General features: G+C 55.1%; 1 protein-coding gene across 2 annotated transcripts in view; it reads left to right on the forward strand.

Annotated features, from left to right (window-relative positions):
• Positions 1–4,978: 4,978 nt before the first annotated feature.
• The window catches only part of UBAC1 (UBA domain containing 1), a 29,421-nt gene continuing 7,758 nt past the window's right edge, over positions 4,979–26,641 (forward strand). The window contains exons 1-9 of one of the 2 annotated variants that reach the window (XM_017505671.2): positions 4,979–5,353; positions 10,024–10,144; positions 11,660–11,733; positions 12,492–12,572; positions 17,706–17,813; positions 18,944–19,046; positions 19,274–19,382; positions 20,081–20,312; positions 25,257–25,343. In XM_017505671.2, the coding sequence (XP_017361160.1) occupies positions 5,216–5,353; positions 10,024–10,144; positions 11,660–11,733; positions 12,492–12,572; positions 17,706–17,813; positions 18,944–19,046; positions 19,274–19,382; positions 20,081–20,312; positions 25,257–25,343 (1,053 nt within the window). In that variant the 5' untranslated portion in view covers positions 4,979–5,215. The remainder of the gene's footprint in view (positions 5,354–10,023; positions 10,145–11,659; positions 11,734–12,491; positions 12,573–17,705; positions 17,814–18,943; positions 19,047–19,273; positions 19,383–20,080; positions 20,313–25,256; positions 25,344–26,641) is intronic. The other variant, XM_017505673.2, reaches the window with a different exon arrangement.

Consider the following 26,641-nt stretch of genomic DNA (forward strand, 5'->3'; position numbering starts at 1 on the left):
TCATCCACTCCTCTTTCTGTGGCTGAGTGTTTCCCACTGCTGAGGGTTGAACCAGAGCTGTGCTTTTCAGGCTGGGTTCCCCAGCACCCTCATAGGGGCCTGGAACCCCGAATGCCTCAGTGCCGCCCTCCAACCTCCTCCCTCCTGCTGCCTGCAGAACTCTTGGTCGTCCTTTACAGCCCATTTCCAGCGCCCCTTCTCTGGGGGTGCTGGCCTGAGCCATCTGGGTCCTCAGAGCTCCGTGCACCCCCTACCCCTGCAGGCCACCTCCTGCTCCCAGCACAGGCTCTGGCATGGGACCCTGCAGGGTTTGTGGATCAGAAGTGGCAATACTAGGCCCCGAGGTTCTGAATCACTCACACGCACGGGCACATATGCACCCATACATACATGCACAGCGACACGCACATACCCACACACGTGAACATGCACACATATGCATACATGACATACATGGTACACACACATGCATGCACACACAGACACATGCACACATATACACACATGGCACATATGCACAGTACACACATGCACATGCACACAACACACCCACACACAGGCGCCCACATGCACACACCAGAACACGCCGGCACACCCCCTCCATCACCTCACCCTTCCAGGCAGGCTGACAGCTCATGTGCACCCTCTAGTGGCTGGCATGAGGCACCACGGCCAGGCTGCCGCTTGAGTTTCGGGTTGGGTCCAGGCCACCTGGGGTGCAGAGGATGAGAGCAGCACACCCCACCTCAGTCACACTTGGAGCCCCCTTTGCCAGGGGACCTTGCTTGGCCTGCCCATCCAGGTGCTGACACCATACTGGGGTTGGGGCTCTGGCCATGTCTGCCCAGCTAGCTAAGTTGAGGCAGGGGTCGGGGAGACCATGGGCAGGATGGCCGTGTCCTTAGCTGCCACCACCCAGGGTAGCTGGGTCTCCTCCAGGGAACCCTCAGCATCATGGCAGGAGCCAGGCTGGGTTGGGCGGCCTCACTCCAGACCTCAAGCCAGGGCTGGCTCTGCCCCTGCACATGCAGGAAATGTGTGACCTGGACCCTCGCTGGTTCCCTGCAGGGCCTTGGGCAGCTATGCCCAGACCAAACGAGGCAGGGGGGCTGGGAGGCAGCTCCAGGAGGACGCACCTGGCCTGCCCCTTCCTGAGACCTGCAGGAGTCCCAAGGGCTGACACCGCCACTGCCCAGCCTACCCCTGGAGCTGTGGTTGGGGCTGGGGTAGGGTGCCTGGCGTGGCCATGGTGGTGGGCTCTCCTGGAGACCCCTCTGCAGCATGGCTTTGGGGCCCAACCTGGTCCTCCTGGCCACAGAAGGTTCTGAGAGCGCTCCAGAAAGCCCTCCATGAATTCCTTTTCTGCCTGAACTGGTCAGAGCTGGAGTCTGCTGCTGCAACTACAAGCCTCCTGGAACCCACCTGGGACCCCGACGTGGCCCCTCCCCCACCCTGGGAGCTTGGGGCTCACTCTCCACCACAAGGGAACCTCATCTACCTTCTTCCTGCTGCATCCTGGGCCTAAAGCGGCACCCAGCACACAATAGGCACTAAATAAATACACAATGGAGCAATGCACTGAGGGAGGCCTGCCTGATAGGTGCCCTGGAAGCAGAGGCTGGTATGGAGTTTGGGGTGCCTGCTGTGCCTTGGGGACTACATCTGCTGGGCCGGGCCAGGGAGGCAGCGTTGGGCAGAGGGAGAGGCCGAACCCTGATGCGGGCCTCGGCCAGCCGGTGGGGCGGGAGCTCGGGGAGGGCTCCCTACTGGTGGGGCTTTCCACCCCACTCAGCTCTGCCGTGCAGGGAGGGCTGTGACCTCAAAGGTGGCCTCTGAGGCTGAGGCTGAGAGCTGGGGGCAACAGGTCTTCTTTCAGAGGGCCCTCTGGGTGTTGTCTCCACGTCTACATCAAAGCGTAACCCTCATTGAAAGAGAAACGGAGGCTCAGAAAGCCACTGCAGCCAGGGATGGTGGCTCATGCCTGAAATCCCAGCACTTTGGGAGGCCAAGGCGGGCAGATCACTTGAGGTCAGGAGTTTGAGACCAACCTTGCCAACATGGGGAAATCCTGTCTCTGTTAAAAATACAGAAACTAGCTGGGTGTGGGGGTGGTGCCTGTAATCACAGGTACCCAGGAGGCTGAGGCATGAAACTCACTCGAACCCAGGAGGAGGGTAAGGGGGGAGAGGGGAGGGGGGAGGGGAGACGGGGGAGCTGGGGCAGGCACCCCATGAGCACAGCTAGGATCGGCCCAGCCTGCCTGGTCAGCAGCACCACCCAGCCAGCTGTGGACTTGTGAGAAGTGACAGAGAGTTGTTTGTTTTAACTGCTGAGTTTCAGGGTGGTTTTGTTATGCAGCATCACTGCTGCCTGCAGATAACAGATCCTCAGCCAGGCAGGCACCAGATCCTCAGCCAGGCAGGCACCAGATCCTCAGCCAGGCAGGCACCAGATCCTCAGCCAGGCAGAAACCAGATCCTCAGCCAGGCAGGCACCAGATCCTCAGCCAGGCAGAAACCAGATCCTCAGCCAGGCAGAAAACCAGATCCGCAGCCAGGCAGGCTTGAGCCCCAGCCCCTTTCCGGTCCCTGGAGACGCTCACTGAGCTGACACGATAGTTCTGGGTCTTCTCTCATGTGCCCCATTTCTCCTCGATACCTTTCCCCGCTTGGGTTTGACAGCCACACTTTGGAACTATCCTAGTACCATATTTTTCTGTTTTCTTCATGGGTTCCTCCGCATGTGAAGGGGGTTGGGCAGCCCCTTAGTTCCAGCTGCCACTGATGTGCTCATGACTGGCTAGTCTTTTTATGTTTGTTTGCTTGTTTTGAGACAGGGCCTTGTTCTGCTGCCCAGGCAGGAGGGCAGTGGCGCCATCACGGCTCACTGCAGCCTGGACCTCGTGGGCTTAAGTGATCCTCCCACCTTGGCCTTCTGAGTAGCTGGGACCACAGGTGTGTACTACCACACCCAGATAATTTATTTTTTACTTTTTGTAGAGGATCTTGCTGTGTGGGCCAGGCCGACTGCCCCGTCTTTGTCTCCAGCCCAGGCCTCTCTCCTGAACTTCAGTCCTGCAGGTCCAGCATGCCACCTCCGCATGAATGCCACCTCCGCGTGAATGCCACCTCCGCCTGAATGCCCCGCCACATCCATCCCTGAGTCCAAAGCTGCTCAACACCTTCCTGGCCAGTGGCTCCTCCTCCTCCTGCCTCCTACTTCAAAGGGTGGCGTTGCCTTGCCCTCTGCCACCCACGCTGGAAGTCTTCGAGTCATCCTTGATTTCACTCTGTGTCCACACCCTCCAATTCTGTTGGCCTCCCCTCCCACAGGCCATTGGAAGCCCCTTGTCCTCTTCCCCTTGTTCCCCATCGCTCCCCTGGAAGGACACCCTGCCCTCTTCCCTGTCCCCTCCACAGTCACCACCATTCATTCTGCCACCTGGTCACCCCTTCTGTGGCGCTCACAGCAAAGTTCGAATGCTCCGACCTGGCTCCCCAAGCCCTCTGGCTTCCCCTACTCTCCACCTTGGTGTTCCTCCCCCTCCCCCTCCCCCAGCTTCCATGATACTACCACCACCTCCACCAGGGTCTCTGCTTCCTGTGTTAAAAATGCCCCATTCTAGGACTGTATCCTGGTCTCTGATCTTAATCACTACCATATTTTCACTGAGTAGCAGAGGCTCCCATTCATGGCAGGCAATTAGTAAGTGTTGAGCTGGACACATAGAATCTGGACAAGGCTGGAATTATCACAGGAGAAAAATGAGGACATGTGTGCAAAATGGTGTGGAGAGAATAGAAGCCTGCAGTCGAGAGTCAGAGATGCCTCCGCAGTTAGATTGCTGACCTCTGAGAACGGGAACCATGCCTTATTCGTCTCTGCGAAGTAAAGGTTTTGTAAATGAATGGGGTGAATGAGTACAGATCAGTCAATGCTCAACGTCTAACCTGAACTGAAAAATTCATATTTAGGAACATGGTAAGAAAGATATGCTACTGAAGACTGTTGAGATAGGTACTGAGATCACTGCCATGGGGGGTTGCAGTGGGGACAGGGATCAGGTTCAACTCCGAATACCGCAAGGGCAAGTGGAAACGTATAGCTACGGAGCAGGGAGGGGTCAGTGAATGAGAAATTAATAGGAGAAAACATCAGGGATGAGGGTGGTGCTGGCTAAACCGACCTGACAGGGTTCTTGCTGAGAGGCTGGAGTGATCAGAGAGCACCCGGGAGATGGAGGACGACAAACCTGATCAGACATCAAGGTTCTTGCTAAACTCAATTATCAAGGGTCTTTGCTAAAACTGGATTTTACAAGGAAGTGCGCAGATGGTCTAGAAGGTTCTGCCTAAGTTTCGCCAAGCAAAGACTCTTTGTTACACTCCACAGAAAATGAGCCCGCCTGGCACCACCTGCACTACAGAGCGGCTTCCCTCCCCTCTGGGTGCTCCGAAAACCTAGGCTTCGCGGACCTGCGTGTGTATCAGACAGACCTGGGCTTGTTAAAGCCAAGTTCTTTGGAAGCCCCCGTTCTACAGCAGTGGAGTCCAAAAGAAACATCACAGCAGCCATGTAGGCAATTTAAAACTTTCCGTCTTAAATAGGTTAAAAGAAACAAGTAAAATTAATTTTAATGACATTTTTACTTAATAGATCCGAAAATTATTTCGACATGTAATCAATATGAAAACATTATCGGGATGTCTTACATTCTTTTTTACCTTTACTTCTTTGGGATCTAGGGTGTATTTTACCTTTAGAGTCCATGCGGTCCCACGTGGTTAGTGCCCCAGGTGGGAAGCGCCTGCAGGTGCGGGAGAAACCAAGCAGCCAGAGAACTACAACTCCCGGCATGGGCCGGGCGCGCCCCGCGACGCACTTCCTTTGCGATAGCCACAGCGCGCCCCCAACGGAGGGAGCGAGGCGCTTGCCAGAGAACCACATCTCCCGGCATGCGCCAGGCGCGCGCCCGTGACGCACATCCGGTGCGGCGGCGACAGCGCGCCCCCGGCGGCTGCGGCGGCGGGAGCGAGGCGTCCGGTGGGACCGAGGCGAGTGACGGCGGCCCGGCCGACGGGAGCCGGGGCGGGGCGGCGGCGGCCCAGCGAAGGAGCGCGCGGGCGGCCTGGCCCCGCCCCCGCCCCGCCCGCCCGCCCGGTGACCTTCAGGGGCTCGGGTGGCGGCCGCAGGCCCCTGCGGCGGCGGCGGTGCGATGTTCGTGCAGGAGGAGAAGATCTTCGCGGGCAAGGTGCTGCGGCTGCACATCTGCGCGGCCGACGGCGCCGAGTGGCAGGAGGAGGCCACCGAGGACACCTCGGTGGAGAAGCTCAAGGAGCGCTGCCTGAAGCACGTAAGGCCGCGCCGGGCCGGGACCCTCCCCCGCCGCCAACACTCGCCCCGGACCCCTCAGACTGCGGACCCCACCGCGGTCCCCGACCCGGGGTCCGCCGCCGGGTCCGCAGCTCCCAGGCCCCCTTCCCCGGGGGTGGAGGCAGCGCCTCCTGCCCGTTTGCCCGACTCTCCCCCTTCCGGATCCCACACCTCTGGACGCTCGTCCCCGGGCCGGGCCGGGCACCGGTCACTAAGCGCTCGCCCGGGGCCAGCCGCCCGGCCGAGCCCTCTGCACGCCAGCCTCTCAGTAAACTCTGTAGCTCTGCAGGGAGGTAGGGGCAGATTGGGAAACTGAGGCCTGGAGAGTGAAGTCGCCGACGGGAGCAGGGCCTCAGGATTTTCCAGCCGTTGTGCCTTTTTGCTGTTGGGGTGAGTTTTTTTCAGCAGCCCCTCTGAGAGCTGAGAATTATCGCAGGCCCCTTCATTAAGTGGTCCCTTCTCCTCCCCTCTTCCCCTTTCCCGCAGAGCCGGCTGCTTGGAAGCTTTTCTTGGCTGGCGCAGCCGGCCTTGGCTGTGGCCACTGTGCCTCTTAGCTGGAGTCACTGAAATAGTGCCGCTGCGGGACAAGGCTCTGCCCCCCTGCTTTTCTGCAGAGGTAACATTGGTCAAGAGGGAAGGTCCAGGAAAAGGGTCTCCTCGCTCAGACACTTCTTAGAGTTTATGCACCGGAATTACCCTGGGTATTTAGTTCCCTAGGTTGCTGATTTGGGAACTAGTTCTCTGGTCTCTGAAGGACTAAGGTCAGCTAAGAAGCCTGTCCGTGTGTCAGACTGACCTCCTATCTCTACTTGACATGATCTGAGGGTTGGCAGAATTTAGGCTGAAGGAGGGGCAGGTTTCTAGTGGCGGCTCCGTGCGATGTTACATATCTATGGGCTGACAGGTTGGCTGCGTTAGACGTTAGCTAAGTGTGGTCTCTCAGGATAAGCTTCACTTCTTACCATGGCAGCCGCTCCCATGGAGGACTTTCGCGTTGCTTTGGTGAGTGAGTGTGGTTCTGTGGGGTTCTGCAACCGTTGGAGGCAGGCTTGGCAAGCCCCCTTCTGGAACGGTGGCTGTGAGCAACTGTGAGGTGTTGGTCTCAGGGTTCACACCAAGGAGCGGCTGAGCCTCCCACGCTCAAGGGCAGGTATGTTTTGGCTGCTTTCTTGTTTTTCTTCGGGCCCAGTCTGTGTGGTTTTCCTTTGGGACAGCACTAAGCTCAAGCACCAGGACCTCCGTGGGCATCTAGGCTGCTGGACCAGGCCTTGTTGCTTGTCTAGCGCATGTGTTTTTGAAAATCTTCTCCGAGGTGCTTTGTCCTCCCTGAGCCAGTCCAGAAGCCCCTCGGGGGCTTGGCTGATATCCACAAGTCCAGGACCAGACTCAGAGTAGCCCCAGAACAAACTGGGGGTTAGTGGAATAGACGAAAATACCCTGCAGACCCGCACTGCGTGGACGTGGGATGTCGCCTGCGTCGGTGCGGTATTTGTCTAACTCAGGGTACAATGTACATGGCCATCGTGACATTCTTTTATGAAAGGAAATGGGAAATGACAACTGTTTGATCCACAGGTACTTCTGAATTTCAGGGGCACTGGGGCCAGTGAGGCAGCCAGTTCCGTGATGATGCTCACTGTTTTGTCCCTGGTATTTGTCACTGCATTTGGTGTTGAGATGTTCCATTTGGGGTTTTTTGTTATGATCCTGCTTTAAATTGAGATTGTAGTCCACTCTGCGGTCTCCACAGGGGTGGAGGATTTTCACACCACAAGAGCCAATGTAAACGACAGGACTCCAGAGGTGAGCGTCAGAAAGGCTCCCCACCACCACACCCCAGCATGTCCTGCAGGCTGGCCGGAATGCGTTAGTCAGAAAAGAGGGTCCTCAACTTGTGTCTTTGAATGTCTCTCTGGAATCCAGTCCCTGGATGTCATCCTGCTGCAGGCAGGGAGGCCTGGTGCCTGTCTCAGCTGCGTTCCTCCTCAGTGCCTGCCGATGCCCGTGGGATTGTGTCCCCCCTCTCTCCTCTCTGCCTGGAGGGGAATGGCGTCGGCTCCCGCCCCTGTGCTCCTGGCTGTGCCTGCTGAGAGGAGGGTTTATGATCACAACTCTTGCTGTCACCTTTCCCTGTTCTGTTGTGTGCAAATTGGGATCACCGTGGTGGACTCTGGCTCCCATTGCCCTGGCATGGAGAAGGGGGGCAGGATAACCCATCTTATATGACAGGTGGCTAATGAGTAAGAAAATTATACCTGTGGTGCAGTAGAGTTTTTGGTGTGTGTCGTAAACATTTCGTGAAATTCCAGCCTGGCCAAGATGGCAAAACCCCCATCTCTACTAAAAATGCAAAAATTAGCCAGGAGTGCTGGCGGGCTCCTGTAATCCCAGCTACTTGGGAGGCCGAGGCACGAGAATCACTTGAACCTGGGAAGGGGAGGTTGCAATGAGCGGAGGTCGCACCACTGCACTCCAGCCTGGGTGACTGTAAGATCCTGTCTCAAAAAAAAAAAAAAAAAAAAAAAATTCATGAAATTGCCAAAATAGAATACAGTACTTGCTAGTATGGCTGTTAAATTTTCAGTTTCCTAGATCACGTGAAGATGGGTCTTCAAATGACAGATTGCATTAGGTATAAGCAGAAATGAAGGCACCATTCTTCTGGGACGGAGCGTGATGCAGTGGGGGGTGGGGGGTGGGGGCCTCCTACCCCAGTGGCCTGTGTTGGGGAGGCGCTGGACATAGTGGGGTGGGGTGTGGAGGCCTCCTACCCCAGTGGCCTGCGTTGGGGTTCTTTTGCTGCCATACCCCAGCTTCTGCCGAGAACAAAGAAACAGAGTGACTTAGTCGTTCTGGTGCTGGGGACACGTAATATACTGTTTTTTCAGGAATCAGTATGAGAATGATTTTGGAAAATTGCATTCTGTAGTCTGCATTCTGAACTTGACAAATGGTCTAGCATGCACCCCCAGTATTTCAGGGAGCAGAACCATTGTCAAATTCAGAGGCAGTTGAGGGACTGTCTGCCCTGTCATAAATGGCAGGAGCGTGTCTTGCCAGTAGCTGCTCACTCTCATGTCCCCTTGGCCTTGCCAGCTTTGTGTGAAGGGATGACAGCCTCTGAAGGACTGTTTTCTGTGTTGAGAGTAACAGAAAATTCAGTTACTTCTAAACGCCTGTGCTGAGAGGTGACGTGCGTGCTTAGATTTTTTTTTCCAGCCAGCAGTTGTGTTGTGTGTGCTGGGTGTTTCTGAGCCCCTGTGGCAGCAGAGGGAGGTGGAAAGCGAGCTGCCAGCAGGGCCTCTGCCCGGCCACCTGACACGTCCGAGGACAGCCTGTCCTGGGATGTTGCCCCGGCCCCTCTGCAGGCTGGGCCACGCTCCTGACCCATGGGCTGAGCCCGCTGCCAGGTTTAGAAAGTGTCCAGTGAGGGTTTCATCCTTTCCTGGTCTTCAGGGAATTCTATCATCTAACCTCAGGGATCTGTAAGAGCAAGAAAATAGCCTTCCCTCTGCCCAGGCTCTGAGTACTGAAGGGTTTTCAGGCCAGGCTGTGGAAACTGTGGGTATTTTCTGAAACATAAAAGCGCAGCCCCACTCCTCCCACTCCAGGATTCCAGCTGCTGGGGAGGCGCCGTAGTTGCGAAGGCAGCACTGTTGTCTGGTGTGGCGTGGCGTGGTGTGGTGTGGCGTGGTGTGGTGTGCCGTGCCGTGTCGGGCCGTGTGGTGCTGAGGCAGACAATAGGGTGGAGTTGTGGAGCTCTGGACTTGGGCACGAACACGTAGGCACACGTGCTGACCTCGGTCTTCATTACATGGGACCATCAGTGCTTGCCTAATCTTCACAAAATGGTGAGCAGACACGCATAACCGACGTCCAAAGGAAAGCAGAACGCCTGCAATCCAGTGCCATGTGGCTGAGGGGAGGAGCAGGGTCCACCCCTGCCAGCAGCTGGCTGTGAGGTCTGCGTAATGGCAGGCTGGGAGGGATCATGGCCATCCGCTCCAGCTGCCTCCTGGAGTTTGCAGTCAGTGGCTGTCAAGATGGCTTCCCAGGTCACCCATGAGTGCTGGTCAGAGGTGGCCGTGGTGTGTGTGAGGGGGGTCTCCTCACTGCTGCTCGTGTGTTGCCTCCCCTTCCCTGCCCGGGCATTGCAGCGTTTCCAGGGCCCTGGTGACTGCGTGCCCATCGGTCCCCTCCAGCTGCGCAGGCCACGGCATGGCTGTAGCTTAGCGAGCTGGAGCCACGCTGAGAGCAGCCATGCGAAGTGCTCCTTACCCCGATTTCGTGCTCTCTGTGAACCAGCCTTCTTTCCGTGCTGCCTTTCTGGCCCCTTTCGTGTGTCTGTGGAAGAAAGAAGCAGTTTTGGTGGCCACGAATTGTCAGTAGGGTGTGGTGTGTCGAGCTGTGAGCTTGCTTCAGGAGTACTCCATGGACTGGGGATCAGCCCACTGGCCCAGGGGATCTGGCGCCATGATGCTTCATTTGGCATCTGCTGTTATCGGGAATTCTTGAATTTCATCCATGCTGTAATTTCTTAGCTCATAACAACACCCAGTAAATTACTGGTATGGCTTGGGATGCCAGGCCCTATGTTATTAGAATTACGATTTACTTATTTTCTATCTTGAAATATCTATTTTCCCCCAGTGTGCGCATGGGAGCTTAGAAGATCCCAAAAGTGTAACCCATCATAAATTAATCCACGCTGCCTCAGAGAGGGTGCTGAGTGATGACAGGACCATCCTGGAGGAGAACATCCAGGACCGAGGTAAGGGCTGCGTGGGTGGCTGGGTGTGGCGTCGGGCACCATGCCCTGGTGTGGGCACCAGAGCGGGGAGGGGCGCTGCACCCGTGGGGTCAGTATGCCGAGCCGGACAGGCGCACAGAACAAGAGCTACTGGAAGCACTCTGTTCTTCCTTTATTAGAGTTCTGTTATCGAATGTTTGTGAAAAGCAGCAGAAATTGAAATTGAACAAGCAGCAGACGTTTGAGAAGCCAAATGTGAATTTCGTTTTTGGTTCTGTTTCAAAGCAAAGCCAGAGACGAGACTCCAGGGGGCTCTGCAGGTGTTACTCTTGAATTGGACGTGGCTGTCGTGGTGATGGTTGCAGGCATCTTAGTGCGGTGTTAGATGCAACTCCGTTTACTTGCTTACGGTTTTGTGTCTGGAGACACTCGAAGAGCAAACCTCAGTTTTGTCTGTGTCATTCAAATAATGCCTTTAATTATGTAATTTCTTGAAGTAAGCTATTTTGAAAATCCTGAAAGTATTGCTAACAGATATCCACTGAGATGACCATCAAGCTCAAAGCCAGCACGAGATGGCCCTGCCATGGGCTGAGGGTGAGCCGGGACGGCCGCCACCGTGGGCTGAGGGTGAGCCGGTATGGCCCCACCGTGGGCTGAGGGTGAGCCGGTATGGCCCCACCATGGGCTGAGGATGAACGACATCTCAGGTTTTGACTCATGAGGGTTAAGACAAACTCCAGCCTCACGGACTTTTTCAGAACTGAGGCGGTTAAAATGAGAGCCCTTTGCAGGATTGTGGCCAATTCTTTGCGCCATTATTAGGGCCATGCTGTGCACGGCATCCGGGCCACGGGTCACCTGGGGGTTCTTGCCAGGCCTGGGAGCTTGTACCTCAGTCAGGGCCATGCAGACACCATGAAAAAGTGAGGGAAGGCTGGTGTGGATGCTTGGTTTGGGGGGGCCAGAGGAACCCCTGCTCTTTTGAGACAGGGTCTCACTGTTGCCCAGGCTGGAGTGCAGAAGCATAGTTGGGCTCACTGCTGCCTTGACCTCCTGGGCTCAAGCAGTTCCTCCCACCTCAACCTCCCAAGTAGCTGGGATGACAGGCATGTGCCACCATGTGCAACTATTTTGTGCACTTTCATAGAGACGGGGTCTTGCCATGTTGTCCAGGCTGGCCCTGAACTCCTGGGCTCAAGTGATCCGCCTACCTCATCCTCTGGGAGTGCTGGGGTTACAGGAGTGAGCCTCTGCACCCAGCCGAACTCCTGCTCCTCCTCTTCTTTTTTTTTTTTTTAAGACAAAGCCTTGCTCTGTTTCCCAGGCTGGAGTGCAGTGGCGCAATCCCAGCTCACTGCAACCTCTGCCACCCAGGTTCAAGTGATTCTCCTGCCTTAACCTCCCAGGTAGCTGTCAGCCATCAGGGGGGCTCCTCTCAGGACCTGGGTGCAGCCTGCATTCCTTCCCGCATCCAGCCTTCTCCTCCTTCAGAGCCAGCAACAGTGTGATGGATATGCATGTTATTTTTTCTAGATGTCTTATTATTGATAAAAAAGCGTGCTCCAGCACCACTTCCCAAGATGGCTGATGTCACAGCAGAAGAAAAGGTAAATTTCAAAGTTTGCAAAAGGGGATCTTGATTGGTAGAAGTCTACATTTAAGAATTATGAGGAAGTTATCTGTGCTCGTTGTTCCCTAGCCCACACATTCACCATTTACAGTGGATGTGGATATATAGGAGTTCTCGCTCCTGGCAGAGCCTGTTTAATCCATGTCAGCCCTTGTCCCTGCTCGTGGGACCAGCACAGAAAACCTGCCTGAGTTTTCTGAGACAGAGAGGAGAGTGGGGGCATGTCCTGCGTGACAGTTCTTTCCCTTGCTGCTGTCCGCCTTCACCTGCGTGTGCTCCTGTCCCTCCTGAAGCAGCCGAGTTAGTCCTGACAGAAGAACTAGGGAAGTTGGTAACCAGCCACCATACAGAATGAGGGCTGCGCGTGCAGAGAGCGGCAGGCGAGGGGGCGCTCTCACAAGCTCCGCTTGCACCACGCAGGCCCAGCATCCCCATCCGAAACTCCAAATGCGGAAACGCATCGAGTTCCAAAATGGAAATGCTTGTGTGTGCTTTTGGGTTTATTATTTGGAATGCAAATATTCCCAAATCTGAAAAAACCCGAAATCTGAAATAGTTCTGGTCCCCAGCACTTCAGATGGGGGATACTCAACCTGTACTCACAACACTAAGAGATGCTGAGTTTTGCCTGTCTTGTCTGTTTCTTGCAAAACAACTGGATGTCCTTGGAGTTTACGTTAACTCCCACGTTACCGATTCATAGTCTGTGCCTTCCACGTATCGCGCGTGCCTTAGGAAACCGTGAATCGTGTTGCTTGCTGGCTGCCCAGAAGCCCATGCTTTGGAAAGGTCCCTGAGCAGAGGAAGACATGTCCTGTAAGTGGCGTCTTCTGCCCACCGGCAGGCACTGAGCGCATGCCAAGCGTGGAGCCTGCCGTTCAGAAGGGCAGCCGCATTCCTCTGCTGTCTTTTCATGACTCATCCTGTGGGTAGAGTTTCTTATTTGTGCTTTGAGAGGTTAAGGAGAGTGTTCACCCCAGTGAAAGGGTGGGCCGAACTCTTCTGGGCAGGGCCCAGGCCTGGTAGTGCATAGCTGTTTTTGGGTTTCATCTGGGACTGTGGGTCCCCAGGAAGAGTGCCCCGGGCTTGGGTCCCCGTCTTATCTCCAGCCACACCTGGCACATGTGAGTGGCACACGGGCTGCCGCTCCACCCATCTGCATGGACAGATCTGGGCATGCCTCCGCCTGCTGTCCTGAGTCAGGCCTGTTTCTGGGAACTGCCTCAGGCAGTATTCACAATTCTCAGATTACAGTTTGACGGTCGGTATTCAGACTACAGACTCGTAAGTCATAAATGGAGGGTCTGACCATCCAGCCGTTGCCCCGCAGCCTCCTGAATGGGTAGCTTGGAGCTAACTTGAGGAGCTTACCTTTTCTTTTCAAATATTTGCAAACTGAAACATTGTAAGATGTTAATTCATATTTTTTGAATTAATTTTTAATTTTGTTTTTGTTTTTGTTTTAGCGACAGGATCTCACTCTGTTGCCCAGGCTACAGTGCAGTGGTGCAGTCACGACTCATTGCAGCCTTGACCTCCTGGGTCCAAGCAGTCCTGCCTCAGCCTCCCGAGTAGCTGGGACCACAGGTGTGTGCCACCACACCCAGCTCATTTTTGTATTTATGAATTAATTTTTAAGTCAAAATAACATGTCTTTAAAAGGTCAAATAACACTACAAGTCTTTTAATAAAAAGGTGGCCCACGCCTGTAGTCCCAGCACTTGGGGAGGCTCAGGTGGGAGGATCACATTGAGCCCAGGAATTTGAGACCAGCTGGGGAAGCATGATGAAACCCTGTCTCTACAAAAAATATAAAATATAAAAAATTAGCTGGGCATGTTGGCAAAGCCTGGCGGTGCACAGCAGGCTGGAGTGCAGTGGTGTGATCTCACCTCACTGCAGCCTCTGTCTCCCGGGCTTAAGCCATCCTCCTGCCTCAGCCCCAGGAGTAGAGTAGCTGACACTGTAAGTGCGTACCACCACGCCCGACTAATTTTTGTATTTTTTGTAGACGTGGGGTCTTGCCATGTTGCCCAGGCTGGTCTTGAACTCCTGGGCTCAGACGATCTGCTCACCTTGGCATCCCAAAGTGTTGGGATTTCAGGCATGAGCCAGCATGTCTGGCCCAACCAATCATAACTCTTGTTATCTTTAACAATTCTCAGCTAGACACCGTAGCTCACACCTGTAATCCCAGCACTTTGGGAGGCTGAGGCAGGCAGATCATGAGGTCAGGAGATCAAGACCATCCTGGCCAACATGGCGAAACCCTGTCTCTACTAAACTACAAAAAATTAGCTGGGCATTGTGGTGCATGCCTTGTAGTCGCAGCTACTTGGGAGGCTGACGTGGAGAATCATGTGAACCTGGGAGGCAGAGGTTGCAGTGAGCCAAGATCGCCCCACTGCACTCCAGCCTGGCGACAGAGCGAGACTCCGTATCAAAACAACAACAAAACCAATCTCTTCCTGATTCGTAAATAGTGTATGTTGTCATTCCTTGAATCAACTTTAGTCTATTGCCGTCTTAATGGAGAGGATGCAGTGCCTCCCTCCCTCATCCCTTGAAGGTTGGATGGGAATTTTTGGTGAAGATTTCAGGGTTTTCGTTACTATTGCAACTGAAGTGTAGCTTTCAGCTGTGAGCAAAACATGTTGAGGTTATCCGTCCTGCTCACACAGCTTTGTTCGTCCTGGAATTCATACTTGCCTCATCTTTCCGTTTGCCTGTTGAGTTTCTCATAGGCTTATTGCTGATTTTTTCATGCTCTTCTACAGAGCTGATAAAGCTTCTGGAAACATGGTCACAGATGTGAGGTCGCCGGGGCACTCCCTTTCTTGGGGCGCTGTCCCTCCAGGTTCCTCTGGCCCATGATCTGTCTGAGTCGCTGCCTTTCAGGCAGCCTGGCTTTCCCGCCTCTCTCCTAGGTTTGAATTTGCTAAGTCTATGTGAGGTTTCTGTTGCCATCTAACAAATCGCCAGAAACGTATCTGCTTAAAACAGCCCTTGTCAGCTGGGCGCGGTGGCTCACACTTGTAATCCCAGCACTTTGGGAGGCTCAGGCGGGCAGATCACGTGGTCAGGAGTTGAAGACCAGACTGGCCAACATGGTGAAACCCCTTCTCCACTAAAAAAATACAAAAATTGCTGGGCATGGTGGCTCGTGCCTGTAATCCCAGCTACTTGTGAGTGTGAGGTAGGAGAATTGCTCGAACCGGGACCCGGGAGGCAGAGGTTGCAGTGAGGCGAGACCGCGCCGCTGCGCTCCAGCCTGGGATACAGAGTGAGACTCCATCTCAAACTACAACAACGAAACAAAACCAGCGCTTGTTTTGTAGCCGGCAGTTCTGTAGGGCAGAAGCCTGCGGGGTGAGCTCAGCTGGTTTCTGTGCTCAGGGTCTTGAGCTGAAATCAGGGTGTTGAAGGGCTGCGTTCCTTTCCGAGGCTCTGGGAAAGAGTCTGCTTCCGAGGTCTTCCGGCGGTCGGCGGAGTCCAGTTCCAACCCATTTTCTTCTGGGGGCCTGGGTGCAGCCCGCATTCCTTCCCACATGGCCACCTCCTCCTTCAGAGCCAGCAACAGGATTTCTTAAGTGTTGAATTTCTTTCCAGAAAGAGACCCATCCCTTTTAAGGGCCTGCCTGATTAGGTGAGGCCCGCTAAGCGTCATGCTCTTTCCCCAAAGTCGGCTGTGCTCCATGACGTAACCTGACCCCATAGTGGACCATGTCCTGCTCACGCTCTGGTCATGCGCAGGTGAGTGCCAGGCCTGCCACAGGACCAGGTGTCTTGTTCTCGACCTGTCCCTTGGTGTGATGGAGCCTGACTCCCTCTAGTGCCCGGGAGGAGAACCCGCTGGAGGCCGTGCATTCCAGCGCAGGAGCTGTGGAGGCGGTGCCAGGCATGTGCAGTACTCCAGGCTCTCTGAGCCGCTCCTCCCTATGCCAGCTGCCTCCCTTCCTCTGCTCCTTCTGCAACCTTCTGCCATCTGGCGTGCTTTAGTGTTCTGGAATATTCCATGGTGTCCTGCTGCAGGTCTTTTTCTCTTTGCTATGCCTGGCACGTTGACTGGAGATTCAGATGTCTGAGTTCTGGCAAATTTAGTTCTGGAAAAGTTCTGAATTGGTTTTTTCATCTCCTTGTTTTCTTTTCTCTTTCTGTAACTCTTACGGGTTGGCTGGTGGGCCTGTTTTCTGAGGGATTCCTTGACTGTATCTTCCAAGCATTCTGTAGCCTTTTTGACCTGGCTGTAACATATTTAAATTCCTCGGCAGCTTCTCCTCAGATCATGTCTTCTAGTGCTCAGGTGTGTTCGTCGTTGCCTGCAGGCCGTGTGTCCTAGCTCATGGACGCTGTCCTCTTCCCTGCTGGCTCCTCCCTTTGTGCTCCTTTCTGTTCCTGATTTTTGTTTGTTTGAGAGTGGCACCCCCAGCACCATCGACAGCAGCAGGGGCATGGGGGCAGGGACAGGGAAACCCAGCAGCAGGGCTGCGGGCCGCTCTGTCACTCACCCAGGCTCTAGTGCAGGCAGTGGCATGATCTCAGCTCACTACAACCTCCGCCTCCCAGGTTCAAGCGATTCTCCTGCCTCAGGCTCCCAGGTAGCTGGCGGCCATTGCGGGGGCTCCTCTCAGGACCTGGGTGCAGCCTGCATTCCTTCCCACACTCCTCCTTCAGAGCCAGCAACAGGGTTTCTTAACTGCTGAATCTCTCTTTCCAGAAAGAGACCCATCCCTTTTAAGGGATTACAGGTGTACATTGCCATACCTGGCTTATTTTGTATTTTTAGAGATGGGGTTTCACCATGTTGGCCAGGCTGATCTGGAACTCTTGACCTCAAGTGATTCACCCACCTTGGCCTCCCAAAGTGCTGGGATTACAGGCGTGTGCCACTGTGCCCAGCCTGTTCCTGTTCTTATTTGGGTTTTTGTCTTTCATGCTGGAAGCTTTCCTTAAACGTCTGGCTGGCTGTCCATGGCTGAATGCCACCTTCCAGAGGATCTGGATCTTGTTAGCAGCGCTCTGGGACTGGGCGCTGCCCTGTGGGTGCAGACCCTGCCATTTTGCCCTCTCCCACCTCATGACTGTGTCTGCCCTGCACCCCTGCTGCTGGGCCTCCCTGTCCCTGCCCCTCACCCCTTCTGCTGGTGTCCCTGTCCCTCACCCCTGCTGCTGGGCCTCCCTGTCCCTGTGCCACGCCCCGGCTGCTGTTGATTATGCTGGGGGTGCCACTTTCTCTCACATGAGCCTAGGGCTCTTGGCTCGGGGTCTCAAGCCCAGCTCTCTGGGAGTTGCTGGCAGGGCTGGGTGGCAGGGGAGTGTAGGGCAGGGCGGCAGGGGATGGAGCAACAGCTCCTGAGGCTCGCTCCCTGTCCCTTGCCACCGATGCAGTTCTAGGAGGCTGGAACGGTCTTGCGTCCATGCTCTGCTCTTGACCTGAGCCTTTGCACCCTGCCGGTCCCTCCATCCTTGGCCATTTTGTGAGAACGTGCTGTCACTCTTCTGGCTCTCTTCCTCTCCCATCGTTTTTGTTCTTGCGAGTTCCTATCGGCGTTACTGTACATGAGGAGCTTCCAGAAGGAGCAGAGATGAGTTCGCGGCTTTGGCCTCAGGGCTCAGTTGCAGGCCAGGTGGTTCCTCTGGAGTCGCCCCCCTCGCTGCAGCCCCGTGTGATGGTTGTTCTGTGGCCCTTGATCCCGCTCTGCCCCTCACCCACCACTTCACTCTCATTTACGGCCGAGCAGTTGTGTCCTCAGCATCACAGCTCGTCTGCTGTCCCGGGGCCTTGCCCAGAACTCTCTGGGCTCCCCCAGCTCATCAAGGAGTTTACATCTCTGGCTCCTAAAGGAGACGGAGTCTTTCCTGGGCAGAGCTCTGCTGACTCGGTTTTCATCATCTTGCCCTTTCTGCTTTCACATTTATCTCTGACTTTCCGGTTACTTTTCTGTGTAGAAAAAACAAGACCAGAAAGCTCCAGATAAAGATGCCATCCTCCGGGCCACTGCCAACCTGCCCTCCCACAACATGGACCGAGCCGTGGTCCAGACCAACATGAGAGATGTGAGTGTCGGCCCAGAGCGGCCTGGGGTCCCCACGGGGTGCGGCAGCAAGAGCCGATCCCCTAGAAGTCTTTGGGGAAGCCAGTGAGGGCTCTACAGGACTGTACTACTTTGCATGTTTTCTGTAAATCGAAAATGATTTCTAAGTAAGAAGTTGGAAAAGCCGTCTGAAGGCAGGACCAAAAAGGTAGATGCCCCTGGGAAAACCTCAGTCTGGCCCTGAGTTTGGCAAAACTCTTAGAAATCTGAACCTGTGAGTTATTTTGGATCAGAACATCCTAAGTTAAAAAAGAAAAGTGTTTGCAGTGCTCACGTGGGTGCCCCAGTAGGCAGGGCAGGCGCGAGCTGTGCCAGGGCGGGAGGACTGCTGGCTTCCAACTCCATCTGATGCCAGTCCGACCTAAGGGCACTGCCCTGAGCGCTGGTTCGTTTTAGGAGTGAACTTCCCGGGGTCTCTTTCAGAGAGTTCATGCTGACCACGGCATGGTGGCTTTTCCCCAGTGGCCAACGTGTGTTTCCCCCATCTTGTGTGTGTCCAGCTCAGAGGTATTTCTCTAGTGTGGTGTCCGCACCGAGGCTCACGCTTGTGTGAGAGAAGGGATGGCTGACCCCCGACCTCTAGGCCCCGCAGCCAGGAGCTACCCTAGAGGGCATCTGTCCATCCCTAGTCCGTCCCAGCACTCCTCCTGCGGGGGGTGGACAGTGACGGGCCGCTGCAGACGCTGAGTGGCAGCCATGCCTCTGCCGGGGCTGGCAGACTCGTGGCTGTGGAGCCTCAGATCAGCCTGTGTTCTTCAGTGAAGCCGAGAAGGGGCTTCAGCTTGCCCCGCACCTGCGCCAGCTGGACCAGTGGTTTCCTCACTGGCCCAGGCTGAGCATCAGGCCAGCGCTAAGTGACCATGACCAGGCGTTCCTGTTGTCCCTTTCTGCTGGCTTCATTCCCACCTGCAGGGAGGCTGTTGGCCCTGCTGATCCCCCGCGTTGTCCTCAGCTGATCCTGCTGTCCTGCAGGAAGGCATGTCGTCTCTGCTCTCAGAATCAGCGTTCCAGGACAGGGGAGCAAGTCATGCGTCCAATACCTCCAAGCAGGTTTGCTGCACAGTTAGAGAATTGATCTTTTTTTCACCACAGTTCCAGACAGAACTCCGGAAGATACTGGTGTCTCTCATCGACGTGGCGCAGAAGCTGTTAGCGCTGAACCCGGATGCGGTGGAATTGTTTAAGAAGGCGAATGGTATGAGCCAGCCCCGGTGGCAGCAGGTGCTGCGTTCCCGCCCTGTGGCGCCTCCGTGCTGATGCGGGCCTGGGGGCTGCCCCACTCCTGTCCATACGCCTGAGGGTGGGCGGGCAGGTGGAGCTCAGATACTGGGAGGTCTCCGATGATTGCTTAAAATGTTTGTGCTCAGATAAGGTCCCTGAGCCCAAGGCTGCAGCCCTCATGACCCTGTCATCTCCCCTCAGCGATGCTGGATGAGGATGAGGATGAGCGTGTGGACGAGGCCGCCCTGCGGCAGCTCACGGAGATGGGCTTTCCCGAGACCAGAGCCACCAAGGCCCTTCAGCTGAACCAGTGAGTGGGAGTCACCCCTGCCCTTGCCGGAGACACGTGGGGCCTGGGCTTGTGGGGCTCCCCCTGCGGGTGACGGCCTCCCACCCTAAACTCTCTGTTTGGCGGAATCATTTCTAATATGTATGGGGTTTTAAAGAGGTTCCTTAAATGTGTGCCTCCAAAGCATTTTTGGGGTGCATGTGAGAGAACAGTCGTTCTGTGAATTCTCTTTGTGCCATTGTATGAGAACTCCAGTGAAGTCTCTAACAGTCTTCTCTGGGTTCCCGTGTGAGTCACCTGCCCTGCCTCTGTGTTCAGATCTAAAATGAGTCATCCGTAAGCCCGGGACAGCCATACCTAAGCTCTCAGCAGAGACCTCTGGGTCCGCTTGCCTCTCCTTAGAAATGGGCTTCTGTTTCTGCCCAGGGTCTCAAGGTAGTTTCAGGCAAGGACCCGAGCTTCAGCTGCACCTGTGTTCATTCAGGTTCTCACTATGAGGGTCAGCGGCTGATGCTGGAGAAGTCACTTCCATAGCAGAGGCTCTTCCTGGGGATGCGGGAGGCAAAGGCCCTGCTCCGTTACGCTGGGGGTGTTGGAAAGAAGACAGGAGAGGAGAGGAGGGGAGGGGAGGCGAAGAAGGTCCTGTCCACTTCCTGGGAGTGGACAGGAGGGGAAGGTCCGTTAGGCTGGGGTGTTGGAAAGAGTGTCTTGCCTTGCAGCATGTCGGTGCCTCAGGCCATGGAGTGGCTCATCGAACATGCAGAAGACCCGACCATAGACACGCCTCTTCCAGGCCAAGCCCCCTCAGGGACCGAGGGGGCCGCAGCAGCCGCAGCAGCCAGCTCCGAGGCCGCCGCAGGAGCCAGCAGCACTGACGAGGAGGCCAGAGATGAGCTCACGGAAATCTTCAAGAAGATCCGGAGGAAAAGGGAGTTTCGGGCCGATGCTCGGGTATGTGTTACTAGACCTGTCGCCAGGCAGAGTCGCTGTGTCTTCCCTTGACGTCGAGCCATGTAAAGGAGACTGGGGCTGCGAGGCTGACCTTGGGCTGAGCTGGCTCTTGTCGCAGGAGAGAGAGAAGCTGGGGAAGGCGTTTACAGGCGGGCCTGGGAAGAGGCGAGCCTGGGGTCTGGCATGCCTGTGCGTTACCCTCGCTTGAATCCAGGCGGCCCCAGCCCAGTGTCCTCTGCGTCGCCACATTTGTCACCTTTTACAGTTCCTGTGGACCATGAGCTGCACCTGTTCGGCAGCCTCTCTGTGGGGAGGCCCTGCCCAGAGACCAGAGGCTCATTCGCCGTGGGGTTGCCCGTGAGCAAGGGGCGGCTCAAGCCGGCCAGCCGCTTCCGTGGCGCCGTCTGCAGAGGGCTTGAAGGGTCCCTGCGCCTGTGCGTGTGGGACTTCCTCGCTGGCACCTCGTGGTTGATGTCACTGAGTCTCCCTGTTCTTCCTTCACTCTCCTGTTCTTTGATGCGAGTTTACTTCCTCCTTTGAGGTTCTGTCCCACGGGCTTAGATGGTAGATCCACTCCCTCGGGCGCTTCCGTCTGCATACTCTCATCTCACGTGTGGCTGCGATTGTTTCCTTGGGGGTGTGACATGCATTGTGGCCCCACCTTTGGGGCTTGTGTTTCCCATGGAGTTCCATGTGGCCGGCTGTAGACATCGACCTGGGGTGATTCGAGTTGCTTCTGCTGGTTTTGAGTGGGGCCTCGCCCCCCACGCCCGCAGTGTAACCCCTGGCTTCCCAGCTCACGTCTTCCCTGCACAGGGTCCGTGGAGACAAATGGTTTTCTTTCTTTTAAAATGTAATTTAATTTAAGTTCCGGGATACACGTGCAGGATGTGCAGGTTTGTTACACAGGTAAGCATGTGCTATGGTGGTTTGCTGCACCTGTCAACCCATCACCTAGGTATCAAGACCAGGTTGCATTAGCTATTTATCCTGATGCCCTCCCTCCCCGACCCCTGACAGGCCTCAGTGTGTGCTGTTCCCCTCCCTGCGTTCTCATTTTTCAGCTCCACCTGAATACGTGAGGTGTTTGTTTTTCTGTTCCTCTGTTAGTTTGCTGAGGATGGCTCTCGTTCCTTTTTACGGCTGCGTAGTATTCCATGGTGTCTGTGTCCCACATTTTCTTGATCTTGTCTGTCTGGTTTCTTTCCTTACCCATGGGTATTTGGGGTGATTCCATATCTTTGCTGTTGTGACTAGTGCTGCAGTGAACACATGTGTGCATGTATCTTTATAACAGAATGATTTCTACTCCTGTGGGTGTGTACCCAGTAATGGGATTGTAGGGTGAAATGGTATTTCTGTTTCTATGTCTCTGAGGAATCACCACGTGCCACACTGTCTTCCATAGTGGTTGAACTAATTTGCATTCCCGCCAGCTGTGTAAAAACGTTCCTGTTTCTCCACAGCCTCGCCAACATCTGTTGCTTCTTGACTTTTTAATCACCATTCTGACTGGCATGAGATGGTATCTCATTGTGGTTTTGATTTGCATTTCTCTAATGATCAGCGATGTTGAATTTTGCTCTGTCGCCCAGGCTGGAGTGCAGTGGCGCGGGCTCACTGCAACCTCCACCTCCCAGGTTCAGTTGATTCTCCTGCCTCAGCCTCCCAAATACTTGGGACTACAGGCACACACCACCATGCCCAGCTAATTTTTGTATATTTAGTAGAGACATGGTTTCCCCATGTTGGCCAGGCTGCTCTCAAACTCCCGACCTCAAGTGATCTGCCTGCCTCCGCCTCCCAAAGTGCTGGGATTATAGGCGTGAGCCACTGTTCCCAGCTAGATGTCTTCTTTTGAGAAGTGTCTGATGTGTCCTTTGCCCACTTTTTGTTGGGGTTGGTTGTTTCTTGTAAATGTGTTTATTCCGTGTAGATTCTGGATGTTAGCCCTTTGTCAGATGACTGGATTGCAGAAATGTTCTCCCATTCCGCAGGCTGTCTGCTCACTGAGGGTAGTTTTTTTCTGTGCAGAAGCCCTTCAGTTCAGTTAGATCCCGTTGAGACAAATGCTTTTCCAGTCCATCTTCTCATCTTTTCAGGGTCCTGGTTTTGAGTGAGGGTCTCAGTTCCCACTCCCTGCCTCCCACGGGCTCAAGGTGCACGCTCTGTGTGTGTGGACATGAGACCCTACCCTCCCAGGGCAGCCCTGCTCACACCCTCTCACGGGGCTAGCTTTCTGTCTGTTCCTTCTTGGTTTTTATCGCTTGTGGATATCCCTTTCTTGTGAGTTTAGTTACACATTTAAAAGTTTCGTTTCGTCTTTTTTTTTCTTTTGAGACTGAGTTTGACTCTGTCACCCAGGCTGGAGTGCAGTGGCACAGTCATGGCTCGCCGCAGCCATGATTTCTTCGGCTCAAATGATCCTCGTAGCTACCTCAGTCTCCTGAGTAGCTCTTGCAGGTATGCACCACCACACCAGGCTAATTTGTTAATTTTAAAAATTGTGTACAGATAGGGATCTCCCTGTGTTGCCCAGGCTGGTCCTGAACTCCTGGCCTCAAGTGGTCCTCCTGCCTTGGGCTCCCGAAGTGTTGGAATTACAGGCATGAGCCAGTGTGCCCCGCCTAAAAGCATTTTTGCTTTATTTTCATCTAGCGTTTCTAGGTGTAGCAAGAAGTTTGTCTCGCTGTCCTTGACTCCCAGGGAGCCAAGTTCACATGTGATCCTGGAAGCCTGTCCGGGCGGAGCGGCTGCTCTCCAGCTGGTCCTTCGTGCTCTGAGGTTGGACTTGTCACGCTCCTGTGTTGTGGTTCTGCACAGGCTCTGAGAGGTTATTCCCCATATTCTTTCTTGGCATCTTAAGCCTTTTTGTTAAATACAGATGCTCATTCTTAACAATTTTAATGTGCTCATTTTCCCAAGATCCTCCCCATTGCCGTTCCTTTTGGTCGTCTCTCTGTGTCAGAACGTTCCATAGAATGTCTTCTTTGATGACAGTCATTCAAGGTGGTCCGGGCTTGAGGGGCCAGCATGTCAGCCCTTGTACCCTTCAGTTTCTTTCCAAGTTCTGAGATCAGGCAGTGGTCTGGCAGGGATCGAGATACTGGCTTAGTGACCGGGAAAGCGTTGGAGAGCTCTGACTTGAGGCCAGACAGCCTTCCCGCTGCCCCCTCCCGCAGCGGTGGAGCCTTCCCGCTGCCCCCTCCCCCAGAGGTGGAGCCTTCCCGCTGCCCCCTCCCCCAGCAGTGGACAGGGTACGTACCTGCTGTCCAGGGGCAGAGCTGGCAGGGCCCCAGCGTGCAAGGCCCCCTCCCAAAGCTGCCCAGGTCTTTGCCCCGTGCGCTGGGAGGCAGGGCGTGGCTGCCGTGTTGCCTCGGGAGTACTGGGGATTGTTTCCTAGGCTGAGGTAGAAACGAGGGCGAGGGCTTCCTGCTTTTGAAGTCAGTGGATGCCAGGCTATTTTGTATGACTTTGATATCAAAATATTGTATGGTGGGTTCTTCTTCTAGAGTTCATTCATTGTTGGAGCTCCTGGACTTAGGAAGTGGCTCAGGAAGGCAAGTGCGATGGGCCGTAAATAGAAGAACAGAACATGCAGACTTTTGTTTTTTGAGATGGAGTCTCACCTGTCACCCAGGCTGCAGTGCCGTGGCGCTGTCTCCGCTCACTGCAACCTCCAACTGCCGGGTTCCAGCAATTCTCCTGCCTCAGTCTCCCGAGTAGCTGGGATTACAGGTGTGCGCCACCATGCCCAGCTAATTTTTGTTATTTTTAGTAGAGATAGGGTTTCCCCACTTTGGCCAGGCAGGTCTCGAATTCCTGACCTCAAGTGATCCTCCTGCCTGAGCCTCCCAAGGTGCTGACATTGCACGCATGTACCACCGCACCTGGCTGGGACTTTCGAACTGACCACGCACAAATTTATCTCCAGCCAGCATCCTTCCTGAGCTCTGCTCATAGCTGAAGTCTCATTCTGCCCGGTTCTCTTTGAAGCATCTGACAGTGAGTTCAGACTGGCTGTGGACATGCACGGTCCATGGGGTGCGGTGCTGCATGAAGTCAGCCTGGGGGCTGCTGGGAGCTCTGTGGGGCCAGCACTCTGAGACCAGCTCATGGTGGCCGGAAAACTGCCAAAGAGAGAGAGGACTCGGGGACGTCAAGAGAGCGGGGGTCTGACCTTTCAGGGATTAGGAGTGGCCCTTGAAATTTTGACAAAGCCTTCATTTTATTCTATTTTTTTAAAATGGACCTCTTTAAACATTGTGTTATAGATCTCCAGGGTAAAGGGTGTATTATCTCGTTACGTGATTTCTGTCCAGAAAATGTATGTTCTTCCTCCAGAATGAGTTAGCCTATGTTTAGTTGTAGCTTAAGTTTTGTTCAAAAGTAAAAGTTAAAAAATTAGTGTTAAGATTTTCTAAGATAAAAATCTGAATAAAACCTTTTTTTCACAGATCACAATGACACGTTCCTTTGCATTGAAATTGCATTTTCTGACGTGGCCTTTGTTAATCCCACTTACCCTTGGCTAACAAGGCCCTCTGGGGTCAGCCTGCAGTGGCTGCTGAGATGGTCTTCCCCGCATAGTCACCGGGACAAACCTGAAAGAGTCCGAGGTTGGCCTGACTGCCTCGTGTCCACATGAGCGATGCGTTTATGCCCGCCACAACCTGCGGCTCCCTGAAGACAAGCCCGGGGGCTGCGCTGACCCCCTGGCTCTGCTGACTACGGTCAGACTCGCACTTCCTGGGCTTTAGGATGCCTCAAACCAAGATGTATTTCAGTAGAGCTCTGAGCAGGGAGAACTTGGATGGAGAACATCCGGTGCTGTTTGGAGCCCCTCCACTAGGGTGCCGTGGAGCAGGGTGGCCTCCCTGCATGCGGGAGCTGGTTGCTCGGCCTCCTGCCTTGCAGCGAGCTCACGGCTGTGCTCTCCTCTAGGCCGTCATTTCCCTGATGGAGATGGGGTTCGACGAGAAGGAGGTGATAGATGCCCTCAGAGTGAACAACAACCAGCAGAACGCTGCGGTGAGTGTCGGGCAGCAGTGAGTGAGTGCTGGGCTGGGTGAGTGAGTGCTGGGCTGGGTGAGTGAGTGCTGGGCTGTGGTGAGTGAGTGCTGTGCTGTGGTGAGTGAGTGCTGTGCTGTGGTGAGTGAGTGCTGGGCTGGGTGAGTGAGTCCTGGGCTGGGTGAGTGCTGCGCTGTGTTGGGTGAGTGCTGCGCTGTGTTGAGTGAGTGCTGTGCTGTGTTGAGTGAGTGCTGTGCTGGGTGAGTGAGTGCTGTGCTGGGTGAGTGAGTGCTGGGCTGTGGTGAGTGAGTGCTGGGCTGTGGTGAGTGAGTGTTGGGCTGGGTGAGTGAGTCCTGGGCTGGGTGAGTGCTGTGCTGTGTTGAGTGAGTGCTGTGCTGGGTGAGTGAGTGCTGTGCTGGGTGAGTGAGTGCTGGGCTTGGTGAGTGAGTGCTGGGCTGTGGTGAGTGAGTGCTGGGCTGGGTGAGTGAGTGCTGTGCTGTGGTGAGTGCTGTGCTGTAATGAGTGAGTCGTGGGCTGGGTGAGTGCGTGCTGGGCTGTGGTGAGTGTGTGCTGGGCTGGGTGACTGCTGGGCTGAATGAGTGAGTGCTGGGCTGTGGTGAGTGAGTATCTGGGTGAGTGAGTGTCGGGCTGTGGTGAGTGAGTGCTGGGCTGTGGTGAGTGAGTGCTGGGCTTGGTGGTGGGCTGCGGTGAGTGAGTGCTGGGCTTGGTGGTGGGCTGCGGTGAGTGAGTGCTGGGCTTGGTGGTGGGCTGCGGTGAGTGAGTGCTGGGCTGGGTGAGTGGGTGCTGGGCTGTGGTGGGTGAGTGCTGGGCTGGGTGGTAGGCTGCGGTGAGTGAGTGCTGGGTGAGTGAGTGCTGGGCTGTGGTGAGTGAGTGCTGGGCTGGGTGAGTGAGTGCTGGGCTGTGGTAAGTGCTGGGCTGTGGCGAGGGAGTGCTGGGCTGGGTGAGGGAGTCCTGGGCTGGGTGAGTGCTGGGCTGGGTGAGTGAGTGCTGGGCTTCGTGAGTGAGTGCTGTTCTGAGTGTTCGGCTGTGGTGAGTGAGTGCTGGATTCGGCGAGTGAGTGCTGGGCTCAGCGAGTGAATGCTGGGCTGGGTGAATGACTGATGGGCTGTGGTGAGTGAGTGTTGGGCTGTGGTGAGTGTGTACTGGGCTATGGTGACTGCTTGGCTGTGGTGAGTGCGTGCTGGGCTGTGGTGAGTGAGTGCAGGGCTGGGTGAGTGAGTGCTCGGCTGGGTGGTGGGCTGTGGTGAGTGAGTGTCGGGCTGTGGTGAGTGAGTGTCGGGCTGTGGTGAGTGAGTGCT

The sequence above is a fragment of the Cebus imitator genome, unplaced genomic scaffold (assembly GCF_001604975.1).
Source record: "Cebus imitator isolate Cc_AM_T3 unplaced genomic scaffold, Cebus_imitator-1.0 Scaffold339, whole genome shotgun sequence".
In the NCBI taxonomy this organism is placed as follows: domain Eukaryota; kingdom Metazoa; phylum Chordata; class Mammalia; order Primates; family Cebidae; genus Cebus; species Cebus imitator.